Here is a 16,985-nt window from a genome sequence, read left to right as displayed (position 1 = left end):
AGTCTGTCAGAGCAATCTCGTTAGCCTGTTCTTAGTAAGGAACGATTGGCTGTGATAGTAAAGTAAACAGTCGAAAACGAAACCAGCTGAATTGCAGGCAGGTCAAGGATCTGGCCAAACTGCACTTGACACTATCTCCGTTACACTATCACTAAACAGAGTGTCGCACCTCCTGTAAATGGTAATTGGCTTCAGAGCGCACATAAATCGAAGCGAAAAGCGCCGAACCCGAAGCCAGTCAGACCAAACTTCCGAAAGCACCGCGAAACTGCGTGCGCCCGCATCGTCAATTGAATATGAAAACAGTCCGCATTCCTCTTGGGGTCCCCACGGCGCAATCGTCGAATGCATTTCGAGTGCCCCCAAGCAAATGGCCCGCTCAATTTACATACCACATCATATCCCATTTCGCTCGGTGTGCTGTGCCACTGATCTCATTTGGGGCCGTTTAATTGCGTCACCCGTGCACAAATTTCAAATTCACCCAAACTCACCATTTAAAACCCGCGTGGAGACAGAATTTCTCCCGCAGTTCACTCGCGCCTCCTGCTGACTGTAGACGGCCGTTGGTAAAACCATGATCTGCTGTCGATACACCATCGAAGGATTGTTCTTGCTGTCCGCACTGGTGCTCGGCTATGGCATCCGTCAACACTCCGGCGATCGGCACGAGGATTTTGACACTGAAAGTGACACTGATTCGGAGCTGGTGGACCTCGAAGTGCACCCGAACGGAAGTGCGTTCGATCTGAGTTTCCGGTTCCGCGACAATCCGATCGTGCTGCGGCTGAAACCGAACCAAGTGCTCACCAAACCGGAATCGATCTTCGTTGGTGCGGGTCGTGCCACGAAAATGTTGACCGGTTGGGAGCGTGACAGTGAGCATTTCGTGCACAGTGATGGAAACTTCACGGCGGCCGTTTCGCGCGATGCTGGCGATAGATTTGTATGTATCGAGCGTACCGAGGAGATGTGTTGGTGTTTGTTTCACACGTGGTCCGGGTTTCACGGATTCACGGTCAACGAAAGTGACAAGAAATGAAGCGGCCCTTTGTTTAGAAAGTGCATCCTATGGACATTTATCAGATTAGGCTCTGTTCTAACTAGTGTACTGTATTTAACTTTTTTATAGTGGCGTCAAATGTACTCTACTCTATTTTAATTTTAGTTAATGTTTTTCTTACAAAATTTAAAAAATGGAAAACAAACAAATGGATGTTATTTAATTGATCGTACAATTGATAGGTTCTTTTGATTTACGATCGACCATTAAAATAAAAAGAGTAACATCAAGTGTTGAATCGCTACAATCTGTTTTGTACTACCTCTAGACTGGCGTTATTTTCCACAATATGGGGCCGTTGGAGATACTTCCTTGGGACGGTGTTTCCAGGACCGAGTCACTCGCTGCCAAATCCTTCCGACAGCCGCATTTGATCAGGAGACTAAAACTACAGAAAACACCCGACGTGTCGTATGAGATCGTTCGACGAAGGGCGCAATCCGAGATTCACCTGCTCGGGGACACGCTCGGGCAGAAAAACTATTCCTCCAACGAGTTAGAAGTGATCGAGCTCGTCAGGGATGTTCGGAATCGGAGCGCCTTACTCCGTCACGGAACACCAACCGTAGAGTTGGCCGTGTTCTTCGATGAGGCTGCCTACCGGACCTTCGCTCCGTACTTCAAGCACAGCGATGGCGCACTGAAGGACTTTCTGCTTGCCTACATCAACGGTATTCAAGCGCTGTACCAGCATCCATCACTCGGGATAGGCATCGACGTTGTGCTGGTTTATCTGGAAGTAATGCACAGCCAGCCGGCGGCCATGCCACACTATAATGGCGAGCGAAGCCTGCTGCTAGACTCATTTTGCACCTACCAAAACACGCTCAACCGGGGCCGCTGGGATATGGCTTTGTATCTCACCGGATTGGACATCTACGCCGTGGAGAACGGCCGTCGAAACGGAGCGACGATGGGTTTGGCGACGGTTGGCGGAGTCTGCTTGAGCGAGTATGCCTGCGTGATCGCGGAGTTTGGTGCCCGGAATGTGTTTGGCAAACCGTATCCTTCGTCGGGCTTCACTTCCATCTTCATAGCGGCCCACGAAATTGGGCACAAGTAAGTCAAGTGTGCCTGGAAGAAAGCACAGGGGGTCGTCAAATCCAGTAATAATAATTGGCCGTTTAGTTTAGGAATGCATCACGACTCAGTCGGCAACGGATGCGCCAAGGAAGGGTTCGTGATGTCCCCGTCTAGGGGAACGCAGGGCGAAACCACGTGGTCCAGCTGCAGTGCCGATGTGATCGCTCAGTTAAAGTAAGTGGCACGGACAGGGTACTTACCGTTTTGCTTACTTTCGCTTTCGTTCGAACGAAACAGTTGGGCCGCTTGCCTGTTTGAAAGCAACTCGAAGGCTGCACCCGAGTACGATACCTCGAAATACTACGGTCATCCGGGGCAGGTGTGGACCGCTAAGAAGCAGTGCGAAGTGTTGCTTACGTAAGTCGGTATCGATAAGAGACAGACCCCTGCAACAGTCACGAATCCGTCTCCCTCCGCAGGGATGCAGATGCAATTCTGGCGTCGTCGGATCTTCTGGCGATTTGTCAAAATACACGATGCCGTACACCTCACCGAACTGGCTTCTACTTTGCAGGACCCGCCCTGGAAGGCACAGACTGTGGTGACAGTAAGGTAAAGGACGCCAAACGATAATATCCATTAATTTGAATGATCGCAACGTGTTCTAGAGCAAAAATTCAAAGTTTTGTCAACTTCAACGTAAACGCCTCGCAGTATGCAATTGGCTGACCACCCGGCCACGAAGCGTTTCTTGCGCAAACGCTTCCATTCCGTCAGCTTTTTTAACGCTTGCAGCATGCTGAGCTGAAACACTAACGCTTTTCCGTTATTTTCCTCTCCACGTGATCTCGTTCAGTGGTGCAAGGGTGGCCAGTGTGTGAAGCAGAAGAAAAAACCAGCAAATGCGGTTCCCGGCGGTTGGAGCGAATGGAACGACGAGGACTGCAATTCGGGTTGCCTGCAGCAGTCGAAGGGGTTCAGACAGCGAACGCGACGCTGCGATAATCCTCCGCCGATCAACACCGATCAAGGCTGCGAAGGAGCTGCATTCGACGTCGCAGTTTGCGACGATCGACCGGTGTGTGGCGTAAATCGAGAACCGGTTCCGTTCTACGCCAGTCGGCGGTGCCGGGAGTTTAGCAAACTGTTGTCCCGGTTGGATCCGATTGGTCGCGGTATACAGGGCCCATACGATTCGAAGCGGCTGTGGATGAGTTGCGCAATTTACTGTAAACGGGCCGACAGCGACGCTTACTACGCGCCCCGCTTTGACCTGAACGACCTGGGGGTCGATTCGTACTTTCCCGATGGGACCCTCTGCTACCAGGACGCGGGAACCAACTACTACTGCCAGCAGCATCACTGCCTGCCGGAGGTAGGGCTCATGTGAATGTGTTTCTCGAAGACAGCTAACGGCATTTCGTTTGCAGAACTTCAAAACATCCAAAATATCCATCTGGACCATCACCGAGGACATTCCGGTGGCCGGCAATGCGCTGCCGATGAGCTCGCACTTCTTCGACAGTGCGGTGCTGAACTACTTGTCGTTGGACAGAAATAACGTTCCGCTCACCGGGTCGTGGGGACTCCAGAAGGAACAGCTTCCGAAGGACGACCAGTGGGTTGATCGGGATTATCTCGACTTAACTGACGACTTTCGGGCAGATCGCCGAAACCAATCGCAGCAGGAACCAACGTGATGCCCGAACGTCAGAGCCATTCACTGTGGAAAGGTTCCGTTTGAATGACCGTCCAACGTATTTCATATTTTATACGTAAGGTATTATTTATTTTAATTCAGTTTTTGAATTATTTACTTATTATGTTTCCCAGATTGCTATTACACAGGAGTTTTTGAGGAGAACAAGCGTAAGAACATTGAATTTCCAGTTACATTTCTATCGAACGCAGAAAGAATGAATAAATAAAATAAACAAGCTTTGAAGCGTGAAAATAAATCTTCGTATGACAAATACGGTTCCGAACCAGTTTCCAAGAGTGCGGACAGTGGATGTTTATATTAGTAACATCTCAATTCTTATCGGTCTTCGCTTGAACAAGATATCATCCAAGGAGAATGATTCAATCCCGCTTCTCGGTGCGAACGGCTTGGAAATAAAATTAACAATGGCTGGCCAAGTGAGATGGAGACATTCCGCCCTAATTGCATTAAAAGGTAGGTGATAATAGGAATCCAATACGGGCCATTTTCAGTACCACTTACCTTTTTCAATCATGTGGAGCAACCGATGGGTTCCAGAGATGGATCCACGCATGAAGGAAGCTTCTCGAATCTTGAAGTACTTGCGTGTTGAGAACCTTGCTGATAGTGGAGCAGAAACGAAATTGTAAACAATAGAACTGAAGTCGGAACTTTTGGGTAGTTAAGTGTTTTGCACACACTGTCCCCGCACTATCGGCACTTTTAGGTGTTGTGATAAAATTCAAACAAGCCTCCAGATACCAGTGGACGCAAAAACAACGCCAGGACCCATGACGAATGACGGTTTCGTGTTCCTTTTGCTATGCTCGCCGCAGGCGTACGCAGCCCATTTGAGGGACTTATCAGAAAGTTGACTCCCTATCTTACTGCTTGGTATGTTGGTTGTTCCATCTGCGCTTATCAGTCATGTTGTTTGGGCAATGGGATGAAATTGTCAATGTTCTGAAAGTTCTTGAAACATTTTCTCGAACCAGCGAATGGCGCTCTGCGTTGGGAATTGCGTTGAGGTTAGGAAAACGTGACTGTTTCATTTCAATGTTTTGTCACTGCAAATTGTGCTAATCCATCTAATCCATCACCAATGAAAATCAAATTTGAGGATCAAATCAACTGTCTATCCCCATCGTGTTTACTATAAATGCCGACGATCCTGCTAATCAGTTCGTGTCGCTTCTTCACGATCGATAATGGATTGAACGCACGAAGGTGGTGAGCAAAATATTTATTTTCCGTTTCTTCAACGTTTCCGTTTGTAGCTCAATTTTGAAGCAATGGTTTGGAGTAATTCTTCACCGCGGTAAGATAACGAAAACCGGTACAGAATGGTACAGAAAGCGCCGGCCAGCGTGCGTCTGTCGATCACGTGGTTTTAGAATTGCGACAAAAGCGACGATGAAGTAGCAAATCCAACTACCCCATTATGGGGAAATCGATCTAGGCGATCAATTTTCCATCCAAACGATTAAAGCGATATAATTTACAGCTCGAACGCCGTGCACTCGTTAACCGCACGCTTCTTATCTTTATCAGTAGCTTAACGTGTATTCATTCGACTTATCGTTGCGCGGGCATTGGGTGTCTTAAGGAAGAAGTGCCGTTGCGTGATGGGGCGCGTTATGATTGATTGATTTTATGTTGCAACTGCAGCAGCTGGGCGTAGCAGAAAGTTAGAAAGGCCTACACGAGTGGTCTTGATGATGTAAGGCATCAGCGTTAGCTAGACAACAAAATAACAATCAATTTTGCCATTGATAAGAGATAATTGTGTCAATCGAATCAGGCCAATGCAGATTATTTGTTGTCACTTGAAATGCAGTTCTTGATTTTCGCACCAACATTATTGAGGGGTGTGCTATCATTTTCTTCATACAATTCCTATTAAATGGTTTTTGATAACGAACCAACGGCCTCACCGTTCAACACGGATTTAATAGAGTCTTAATGCTCTTTTAGCACCTCATAAATTAAGGGTTTCGATAAAGCCCATAAAACGAACACCTGTAGCGTATTCAGATGAACTGGAAGGAAATCGTTTACCTTTCGCAGCGAGTGTATACATAAAACAGGCCGTTAAATTCGCCGCCGTGTTTATGCGAAGTTGAAACAGTGGGATAAACATTATGCTAATGATGATTACGAAAATGAGGGACGGAGAAAAATTTTCGATAGTAAGCTGACTGAGCACATTAAAACTAAACGTTCAGAACTATTGAGCGAAACATAACCAATCAATCACAGCTCGAAACGAAATATAGAAACGCCAAACCAAAATCTGGAAACGAGAAATTTAATTAGTATTAGTTATTTAAAAAGAGAAAAAGGAAGTTTTGATACTAACCGCCGTTTAGGTTTCCGGTGATCGCGATGGCCCTGGCCGCCTACCTGGCGGGAATTGGCTATGCCAAACGACAGTGACTAACAACTTTTAAATCACCCAATTAGCTGGGCCATTGTTGGGTTGGGTGATTTTCCAAAAACGGAACTGTCGCCAAACGATTTGCACGCGCAGGTGACGCGACCGGTAATCGCGCTCCGTAAGAACCGCATGTGGCTAATTGAATATTGTGGTCCGGATGACAATGTTGGCCGTTGTTGCCGCGCGTCGCCGCCCATCGCACGACCACCACGAGCGCAGTCGAAAGAAAATTGTTCGAAGCTGTTCGAAGCCCGCGATCACTCTCTCGATCGAGGCTTCGTATACGTATATCAGCGATCACTCAGCGTGCTCCGGCTCCGGCGTTGTTGATGGCGTTTGTTTGCACAAAGTGAACGAGTTAGTCAAACCGTGGCCACATTCCGGACATTGGTCGCTTCGTGGGTTTCCATTAATTTTCCACATTCGTCGCAGACACTCGCGCCAGTGTGTGGTTGTTTCGTCGGAAAGGCTTTCGCGCGTCTGTGGTTCAGTGTTCAGTGATGGTGGTGTGGTGTCCGCGCCACAACCACACACGGCTCCGCGAACGTATATAACGGGTGCGTGCCGCTGGAGAGTGATTCTCCATCGCTCCATCGCCCGCTCAGTACACAAGTACCGATTGAGCGAAGTGGTCGTCTTCTTGCGCTCCGTCGTCGGTCGTTCCACGTTTCACGCTGACCCGCCGTCCTCCGTGTTTGCTATTCGGTTCCACGTTTTGTGCGCGCGACTTCAGTTATCATCAGACACTTCCCCGGTGGTGGTGGACGCCGCTCAGCCGCTGAACCAATAGGCCTAACTGTGTAGTATTTCGCGTTTCACCCTTTCTCGAAAGAAACTCACCGCGCCGCGTTTGTTTACGTCCAGTGCAGCAAAGGGAAACCAGTAATAAACCGCTGCGTGGAGAAATTGCCCATCATCGATAGAGGCTCTCGATACGCACGATCGAATAGTACGCACACCGGACGCAACTGTTGATAACTCGCTGGATAGTTGGAACGCGGAACGGGTGCCTTGTTTCGCTCGTGTCGTAAGCTCGGAGTGTGAATCACGCGAGAGAGAGAGAGAGAGAGAGGCTACATTAGTTATCATCGTCGTGGGCCCGTAATAGTGGTTTGTTGATCGCGGTTTCAGCAGCTGTTGTGAGCCACATTTTACAGTGACGGGTGCGTCGCGTGAAGAGAGGAACACATAAAAGGGAAAAAGGCTCACCAAAATGTCCGTCACCTGGGGCTACACTCAGCAGAATGGTAAGTTTCGGACGGTGTCAAACGATCGGGTTCTTTCCTTGCGAAATTTGCATTTCCTGCGTGCGCTGACGCGAACAAACCGATTCCGCCAATCAATCAGCAGTCGCGACGATCGGACGGACCTCGTGCGATTGGCGCGTCATTCGCATAGCAGCAGCAGCAGCAGCAGCAAAGCCTTATCAATCCTGTGGCAGTAGTAATCACTCCGGCGATTAGTATTAGAATCAATCACGCACCTGTTATCAGTGACGTCGCCCGGCCGCGGCACGAAACTCCTGATTTTTTGTTGTCCAAGCTGCGTGCCGCCTCGCAGACGCATGTGTTGCGAATGTGGCGAGAGAAGAGAAGCGCGAAAAAGCTTCAATCGAGGTTTGGGGCGGTTTGCTGGCTGATTGGACGTCTATTGTTTACGGTGGTGCTTCTCGAAACGTCCACCGCCGAGGCGGACGGATGTTTGAAATAAACCTAAGAAAAAAAGAAACCCAAATCCCATCTCATGCTTCTCTGAGGCGCGTAGCTCGCAAGCATGACGTAATTCGTGTGGGCCGTTTGGCAACCGCCTACTTCGAAGATCGCCCACTTTGAGTTTAAGTTTTACTTCAAGTCCGTGCAGTAACGTTATTCATCGATTTGATGAAATTTGTTTAAAAAATTGGCCATTGTGGATTGCATTTGTCCTGCGAACCTCACCAAGTGCATTGAGCGAAAAAGCGCGCAGCGGCCACAATATAAAAGTGACAATTGATGGCGTTCGTCTTAATTAAGGTTCGTCAGCGAAATGGCCATCTCAAGGATCGCGCGTGTAAAACAAACAAAATCGTTGATGACGGAAATTTTGATTGGCACAATTAGGCATCCGGCTGGGAGCTCGTTCCTGTGTGTGCGTTCGTGTGTTAACGCAATCACCGTGTTATGGCGATCATGCGCCGAACAGATGAGCTTCACGCTTTTCGTGAAGATCAAGTGATTTGACATTGACCGTTTGTGATAACGAATACTGGTGTTGACTTGCCAAACACTCGGACGTATTGTTGGTTTTGATGATGATGATGGAAGGGGCTCAGGCTCAGAACTGTTCACGCGGGAACGATCGTAATAAATTTTCCCTTCCGCGATACGATCGATAAATTACGCATGTGCGATGCGAACCGCTCGGATCTAAATTACCATAAAAACCACCGTACGTGATCAGCGTGCAAGGCCACCAAATTGAACGAAATGATTCCCGGTTATGCCCGGAAAATTGTAAGCTGATTGCTGAGAAATCTTCTATCTTTTAGGCAAAAAATAAACTACTTTGCGTAGTTGCGCATCTGAAAAGGTAACAGCTCCGCGAATAAATAAATCTCCTCGCGAAGCTTAACCCCACCTAACGATGATTCAAGGATGCGAAATTTTTCGAGCTCGATTTGAATATTTCACGACAGGCTTATCGTATTGGCCGAGCCGAGCCTAACGAACCCTGCCCGTCTTCCATCATTCTTGGCCTTTGCCAATTTATTGGCGTGTTGTCGTCGGCACCACCTGCACCTGAAAACATCCCGCAAGATCGTGAATCAATCAGTGCGCGTCGTTAAACTTTCTAATAGTCACAATTAGCGGCACTCAGCCTCACAGGCTCTCCGACTAGTGGTGGTCTCGTGTTGGTGTGCGCCGGTGTTCCACAAACCACCGGCCCCCCATACCGCGGGATGCTGCACGGCCGCCGAGCCACGAGATGACTTCCCGCGGCTCAGGTGCAGAAAGTCGCGCCATGGTGTGCGTTCCTGTTGATCGCCGGCTCCTGCCGCTGAGTGACTGAGTCGCTGAAGGCAACAAAAAAAAATGTGTAAACAAAAACCACCCGAACCGAGAGCTCTTCGCCTCGCATCTCCGGTACGATCCGGCGGGCGGGAATACCTCGGGCCACTCGCCGCCCCACTCGCTGCCCGGAAACCGGTTCCCGTAATTCCCGTCCCGTGTTGAACCGGTTTTTTAGCGACCAGCGTCACGTGATAAGAAATGCCAGCCAGCCAGCCGGACGAGTTCGCGGGGATCACCGTCGTGGTCGCGCTTTGTCGCGCAGCGCACACACTGCACAGCACGTGCCAACGTCGGCGTCGTGTGAGATCCACCACCGAATAGCCGAGCCGATCTTGCCCGTCGGTGTGCGTGCGCGGCGCATTGCGGAAAACAATAGACCGCGTGATTTACGGTGCGTGTGCGCGCGCGCGCACGAGAGTGTTGGTCTAGAAATTGGTCTTATCTTTGTTGTGGGGTTGTGGTTTCCTCCTTAAACGGGCGCCGTCCCCGTGGGGGAGTTTAATGAGCTCGTCACTTGGCCATTTACATTGTTACATGTGTGGTGTGCGCCATAGAATGGGCTGGTTGTAATGGCTCCACAAGAACGACTAGTAAACAAAGTCATTCCTTTACGATGGGCGCCGAGTTGATTAGGTTTTCGACAACAATTTGTCGACAACCTGACCGTGTGTTGCGCAATTGTTGTAATAAAACCACTCACAGTGTCAACCAGACGAACACACAGATTCGCAACAATCCGTCGCAAATAACACACATTCTGATGACCACGACGAGTGACGCACGTGCGCGGTCGTATTCGAGATGACATGGCAATCGGCAAAAATGACAGTTCTTATTTATCTCCACTCCAGAAAAATTATGGGGCCCTCCCTTTTTCCCGGCCCCCGTAATAATATGGTAGGCGGAGATAAAAAGAACTGTGTGCGTCACTCGCGTCACTGGACGCTTGATTAGGCGCCTCGGTTTTGAGACAATCTACGGCCAATGATGGATCAGACGAGGCCACAATCTTTGCCAAGCGCGGGGGGCGGACCAGCGCACGGTGGCACGTGATAAGGATCTGGTTGCCTGTGAAGCGTGCCACAGATTGCAACGATACGATACGGTGGTGGCCACTTATCGCAGAAGACACTTTTGCCAACGGCTGTGCGAAATTGAACGGTCCGTGCGCGGTTTAATTGCCTGCATTTATGCGGTCTGATGTCTGCTGATAAGCCGCGAAATCAAAATGTGCCCGATTTCGGATCGTCATTCTCGTCGCTTCGATGACAAATAGAGTGCGAAAACCCACCGATAAAGGTCAGACGAACTTTATGGTTTCAGTAGAAACCAGTGGGAAAAGATATGATTCTAACGAAGCCAAGAAGCAGTGCCGGCCGCGCAAAGTGTGTGCTAAAAGCGAGTGGCGATCGCGATCAACAAAAAAAAAAAGAATGATTCATTCCCCGCCACAGGCGATCGAGCACCCTGCGGCGATGATTGACGTCAGTTTTCATCGCCATCGCGTGCGATGTTTTTTGTTTAGTTGGCGTCACGCAACCGCGGGCGCAGAAAGATTGATGGGCGTCCTGACAGGTGATCAAAACGCTTTTCATCACCACCTTTTTCCCAATCGACGTGTGGGTCACATGAGATAAAAGCAAATTGGCGCCCGAACCGATGGCCGCAGGGTCACGTGTTGTCGTGGTCAGCTGATGCGAAACGGGAGAATGACATCACAGGAAGAAAAACTGTGAGCTAGACACGGTTTAGGTCTTCATTTAGCCTCTAAATTACGCTATAAAGCCAAACTTATCTCATCAATTAAACGTTTTGCGTTTGCACTCTTATCACGGCCTTCATGACCTGCGTCATGTGCGATGGCCTGTCTCTCGAACGCAAAAATGGGCAAAAATGATGTTCCGGTTGTAGCGACGTTACCAAGTACAGCCCCCACTAAAAATTAATTGCCTGCGGTACAAAACCCCCCTCTCTTGAATGCTATGCTAATGAAGTGGCCATTTTGACAGGCACCAATGTGTTCCGGCAAAATAGAAAACATCAAGCACCGCGTGGTGGAGCGTCTTCTGTCGCTTCTCGCTGCCATCACGTGCGTTATCTCCGGCCGGTCGGATGCATATTCCAGCTAAGGGGGAACTGCAGCTTCTTGCTTCTCCGGACGGCAGCTAATTGTTTCGTCGTTGACACACTTCGGAAGTGGCTTCGCCGATCCTCTCCAGCCGGCAAATCGGGTGCCATTTTCCGAGAAATTACCGAACCGATCGTGCTGAAGTGGTCGTCACGCTATTTTTCCACTCAGAAAAGGCTTTTCAATTTGCATCAGCAGAACGTGAGAACCCCTATTCGTATAAAAATGACTTTCCGATGATTGAGGTAATGTTCGTATCACAATGAACTGGAGGCAATTCTTTATGGGCTCCCATGAGTAAATGACGTGTTCGATGATTGATGTTTGGTGAGCAAAAATGAAGAACTTCTCTCTCCGTTGATTAATGACTTACTTGATAAATAAATAATATAAACATGGAAGCTAGCTTTCCTCCCGTACGAACTAATCCTATCTAATGTCCCTTTTCTTCAATCCATTAGGACCGCAGAAATGGCCGGAAATGTTCCCGCAGGCTCGGGGCCAGCGCCAATCGCCGGTCGATATTGTCACCTCCAAAACGCAGCATTCCGGCGATCTGCAACAGCTTCCGTTGCGGTGGAAGTATGTCCCGGAGAACACGCGCAGTCTGGTGAATCCCGGATACTGCTGGCGGGTGGACGTCAACGGCAAGGGCTCACTACTGACCGGAGGGCCCCTGCACGGCGAGCAGTTCGTACTGGAGCAGTTCCACTGCCACTGGGGCTGCTCGGATTCGCGCGGTTCCGAGCACACCGTCGACGGGGAATCGTTCGCCGGTGAGCTGCATCTGGTCCACTGGAACCAGAGCAAGTACAAAAGCTTCGCCGAGGCCGCTGGCCACCCGGACGGATTGGCCGTGTTGGGCGTGTTTCTGAAGGTGAGCTAAAACCCGTGGCCGTCGCATAAAGTTTCACGCGAGTTTAACCGAGCGAATTTCATTGATCACGGTCCAATTACCAATGCAAATGTCAGCGCTGTCCAACAGGCTCAACTTGAATGCTCAATATTGTCGCGGTGCTAAGATATGGTTGATAGTTCTAGGGTACAGAATTGTCATCAGCGGCTGTTTAGTTCTACGAGACGGTTAATTCAATTTTAGAAGCACTCGCAGCGATTGTGCTAACAACGCCACAATGGAGCAATGTCGCGAAGCCCTTTGTTTTCTGCTTCATGCTACCTTCGCAGTGCTCTAATCCAATTGTAGTAACCGCGAAGGTTTCGCTTCCGAATCGCTGATGCTCGACGGATCGATCGATTATGCTACGGCCCACTTGGATGTAGGGTTTCTAGAACGTTCTGCTGGCATTCAGGTTGTTCCTTGAAATGGCAGCTCTTACTTCAGATGGGATGTAATTAGAACTTTAATTAAACTCAACCACAATGTACTTTGCGCACTTAGATAGGTGCGTGAGACTAGACATCTCGGGGTCGCGAACTGTCCTTCGCACAACTAGGAAATGAGTGGTGTACTTTTTACTACTACGTTATCTCGCCGTGTCTCGGCACACTTAACGAGATTTATCTGGGACCAGTGATCTCAGCCTGATCCGGGGGCAACGCACCACCTCGATCGGTGCATGCAAAGGAACACTTGAGAAATTTAGTGTGACGGTCGGACGGTGGATGATTGGCCAACAGGAGATTAATTCAATGAGAAGCATTAATTACATTCTATTTGTGGAGCTGTGCCGAGCGCACGCTGGATGTGAAATGCATGTGGAAACAAAAAAATCGTTTCGTCAGCCGGAACACCCTGTCAGAGTTCCTTTTCACGGATGTCCATGAAGAGTTTTATTAATTTAACGTAGAGTTGTAGACAAGTGTGACGGTTTTCGTTGAGATTAAAGTTGCTGGAGCATCATGTGACGAGTGTAGTGTCGCTCTGAATATCGGTCTCGGGTTGCGTGACGATTGCGTATTATTTATCCTGTATATTTAATCTAGCATTCAAACCTCATTCCAAACGATTTTTTCTTCGTACTCGCAGGTTGGCAAGCCACATCCGGAGCTGGACATCATCGCGCGTCTGCTTCCGTTCATCACCCACAAGGGCGATCGCGTAAGTATGGGAATACGATCGCATCTAGATTGTGTCGCACAGGAACAGGGCATAGAATTCGCGGGGTGTGGCGAGCGCGTTGAATAAAATATCAACACGGTACCACACTGTCAGTGGGGGGGGAGGGGTGCCGCAGGGTGTTACGTGATACAATTTGCAGCGAATGTAATGCCACCTACATTCCCAACGGCAATCAACGGGAACGCGAAGAGAAGCGTTGATGAAGTGTTTTAGATGAATTGCTTCTGCTTGTTTGTCAACAGGACCGAAACAGCAGCACTGCGCGGTCATTGTAGGCCGGGGGAGGTGTTGGCTCAATTAGACTAAAACTGCGCCACCACTCCATCACGCTCACCCCGTTCCGTCGACCACGCACGACCCCGTCGCTTCGGACGTAAGCATAAACATTATTATGCATTCTTTCTAACGGCGGCGAGTTTCACGTGCGATAAGTGATGAGTGTTTAAGTAAACCGACGGGTGTTGTGTAGCTGATTGAGTCGGTGATAAAATTGACCCGGCACGAGAGATTGACAAGCTAAGGGTACTTCGTCCGTTTGCCTTTGGAGAGGGAAAACAGGAATTGGAGGCGACCCAGCCTGGGGCCGCTCACTGTCACATGACGTACCGCTACTGATACGATCAAGAATGATCCAACATAATATGGTGGCGGTGGAGGCCATTAGTTTATTGAAAATGGCACAAGTGGCAATGCATTCGCGGCGGTGCTCACCAGCCTGATGGACGGGGCATCATTGTTTAACGCGGCCGCGTCAATCGTGTACTATTTACAAAACGGTTAGCCGCGGTCGATCAACAATCGCTTCGCGAATCTTTTTCTCGGGCTGTTAGTTGATTGTAAACTACGGGGAATAACACAACACACACACACGTCGTACTTCATCCGCTTTCGACCGGTTATGGGCGGCACGGATGGGTTGGGAAGTGGCTTTTTTGAAGATACGCATCCAGGCGCGTATCGATTTGGTATGCAAAGTTATTTATCGCCGGTGGTTGACTTCGTACTTGAATCGTGAATCATTTTGAAGGTTAGCTTGAACTCGTAGCGCAAAGTTCAGGTCGGTTTCATTTGACTATAACCTTAACAAAGTTTATATAGTGCACCATACAAAAGGTTTATAATTTTGTTGACTTGAAATCCAATTTGAACACATTACCGACCATCTCATTTACGCTTTTTTTATCCTTGTCGGATCGGTTGTTCGATGTAATGCCCTCCGGCATTGGTGCTAACAACCGTTTCGGATCATAGCGCACTTCCATCTCTCTCTCCATCTAGGGCCAGAGGCGCATTGTCCGTCGTTCCGGCCCCTAGGTGGTAACCTTGGCGCAGGCATCGCAGAGTGTTTGTGATCTTCGCCCGAGAGTCGGATTGTTGCAGCCGAGGAGAGGCGATTTATGTGGTGCAAAAACTGCACCGTACATTGCACCCTCGCGATCTTCTCGTTCGGTCGAGCTCGCCGGCTCGAGAACGGCGAGCCAACCAGAATGACTGTCCCTGAACTCGCGAGATCTGCTCAATTTGTGATCCGGCGTGGCGGGGTGCGACAGCGTCAGCGTCGACTTGTCTGCCGTTTTAATCAGGCCGTTGTCGACGAGACGGGAAAAAAAACTCGCTCCCGACTCTGGTTTGTAGACAGTTTGGGCTGTTTACTAAATAGTTGTGGTCTTGTGGCTTCTCCAGACCATGTGTTGATGTTGTCTGGTTTTGGTTTTAAATAAAATAATAGTTCACGTGAGGCTATGCGGTGGTGGCCGGCGGAATGTTAACAGCGAACGTTGTATGTTGAGTCTGTTAAAAGTCCCACGAATCAATTGCACGTTTTTTCTAGATAATTTCTAGATAACAGCATTTGCAACATGTGTGCTTCTGTTTTTCGCAGGTGACTCTAACCCAACCACTCGACCCGGCCCGTCTGCTGCCGCAGGGTAAGGCTTACTGGACATACCTGGGATCGCTGACTACGCCACCGTGCTCGGAATCGGTCACCTGGATTCTGTTCAAGGAACCGATCGAAGTTTCGAACGAGCAGTTGGAGCTGTTCCGCGAGATGCGATGCTACGACGCTGGCGAAGAGTGCCCATGCGACGCCACCATCAACAAGCAGTTCGATTACGGAAAGGTGATCAACAATTTCCGTCCCCCACTGGAGCTCGGCAATCGGCCACTGCGTGAAGTGGGCAGCCATTAAACGTAGGGAAACGACCCAGCGAACACGGACAGACCCCGGACAGGATCGGGTTATTTTGAACAGACACTGTGGGCAATTGTTTTTGGAGCAGTAACGAAAGAAAAGAAAACTTCGATACGCGGTGTGAGGCGGGTGCGTGTGCGCAAAGCTTGCCAGGTCGATCCGTGACCGACCCAGTGGTGCAGGATGTCACCGCGCCGCGACACAACGTATGCTAATCGTGCTTTAAATAAGATTCGCTCGATTGACCGAATGGTGGCCTGATGGGACGTAGAATAAAAAAACGGCAGCACAGTGACACAGGAAATTCTCAATTCAGGTCCAGAGCGCGCCATTTGAAGATCGCTCGAACAATCCTCCATAATAGGAACGGCGGAACTACACGGGAACGGAGAAGCAATACGTAGAGCATAGGGTTAAGATGAAACTTGTTTTCAAGCAGTAGCCGTCACTTTATGTAGTTGGAAATATTCATATTCAAAACGGTTTCAAGGTAACGCAACGCCACGGGGGAACAAGGGCAAAATTGTTCAAACACTGTTGTGCAAATGACATAACAACCTGCAGACGCGCGCGCACCGTAAACAGAGTTTCGCCACCGGAATCAATTATATTTTGAAAATGACCTGTACACGTTTGAAAGCAAGCCTGTGTCGGTACAAACAGAACTGGCGAGTAACATAGTATTGTTGATTATTATTAAATTGCGCCTGCAGGGGAGAGCAGAGGAAAAACGAGCTCGGTTGAGCCCCCACCTGAGCAGCGATGGAAACCGCGACAACTAAATAGTGAGCAGCAGTATCATATGGCAGCCTGAGGGGCCGGAAAAAGTGCTGATGGAAGTGCACCGGCAGAGAAAGTCAATAAGTTAACATAGCACAGCAGCGAAGAAGAAACGGCACCGAAAAACCGCAAAATGGGGTGGATTTTTTTGTTCTAAATCATAAAATGTATTGTGAATGACCGTTAAGGTACAAACTGTTATTTGTTATTGCAATGTCGTAGACAAGGGAAATGGATGCCTTAAGTAATGATTTTCGTGCGAAAGTTGTTCAGCAATAGACGTGAATAAAGTAGTCTGAGTGCAGTAAATTGGTTGTTTTATTGTGTAACGCCTTTGGAAGATACCGAAATGTAATAAAACTTACACTAATAATTTTGATTGCATGAATTACGTTTCCTTAGAATTGTGTACACAAAGCTCGTCCAAATTGACTAGATTTTTCCAGGTTCATTGCTTGTAAATCTAATGCTGTTCGTTCGAAGGCTAACAGATTCAAAACGAACCGAACCGAATGCGAGAAATGAGAA

The 16,985-nt window shown here is 48.9% G+C and overlaps 2 protein-coding genes across 2 annotated transcripts; both read left to right on the top strand.

Annotated features, from left to right (window-relative positions):
- The first annotated feature begins 577 nt into the window (after nucleotides 1-577).
- On the top strand, nucleotides 578-3,786 carry LOC128271049 (A disintegrin and metalloproteinase with thrombospondin motifs adt-2-like). The gene is made up of 7 exons (XM_053008481.1): nucleotides 578-946; nucleotides 1,332-2,122; nucleotides 2,192-2,320; nucleotides 2,384-2,503; nucleotides 2,566-2,698; nucleotides 2,943-3,461; nucleotides 3,517-3,786. The coding sequence occupies exons 1-7, from the start codon at nucleotides 578-580 to the stop codon at nucleotides 3,784-3,786; spliced, it is 2,331 nt and encodes a 776-aa protein (XP_052864441.1).
- Nucleotides 3,787-6,827: 3,041 nt separating this feature from the next.
- On the top strand, nucleotides 6,828-16,760 carry LOC128275592 (carbonic anhydrase 2). The gene is made up of 4 exons (XM_053014147.1): nucleotides 6,828-7,472; nucleotides 11,865-12,280; nucleotides 13,391-13,462; nucleotides 15,366-16,760. Exons 1-4 carry the CDS (start codon nucleotides 7,439-7,441, stop codon nucleotides 15,672-15,674), a joined length of 831 nt encoding a protein of 276 aa, XP_052870107.1. The 5' UTR covers nucleotides 6,828-7,438; the 3' UTR covers nucleotides 15,675-16,760.
- Nucleotides 16,761-16,985: the final 225 nt, after the last annotated feature.

This window comes from Anopheles cruzii, chromosome 3 (genome assembly GCF_943734635.1).
Source record: "Anopheles cruzii chromosome 3, idAnoCruzAS_RS32_06, whole genome shotgun sequence".
NCBI lineage: Eukaryota > Metazoa > Arthropoda > Insecta > Diptera > Culicidae > Anopheles > Anopheles cruzii.
This window is presented reverse-complemented; position numbering and strand designations above follow the sequence as displayed.

Bases quoted from the DNA above. Each gene is read 5' to 3' on its own strand.
- LOC128275592 (XM_053014147.1), top strand. From the start codon at position 7,439: ATGTCCGTCACCTGGGGCTACACTCAGCAGAATG. The intron at 7,473-11,864 runs GTAAGTTTCGGA...TCAATCCATTAG, and splicing joins GGGCTACACTCAGCAGAATG to GACCGCAGAAATGGCCGGAA. The intron at 12,281-13,390 runs GTGAGCTAAAAC...TCGTACTCGCAG, and splicing joins TGTTGGGCGTGTTTCTGAAG to GTTGGCAAGCCACATCCGGA.
- LOC128271049 (XM_053008481.1), top strand. From the start codon at position 578: ATGATCTGCTGTCGATACACCATCGAAGGATTGTTCTTGCTGTCCGCA. The intron at 947-1,331 runs GTATGTATCGAG...TACTACCTCTAG, and splicing joins GCGATGCTGGCGATAGATTT to ACTGGCGTTATTTTCCACAA. The intron at 3,462-3,516 runs GTAGGGCTCATG...TTTCGTTTGCAG, and splicing joins AGCATCACTGCCTGCCGGAG to AACTTCAAAACATCCAAAAT.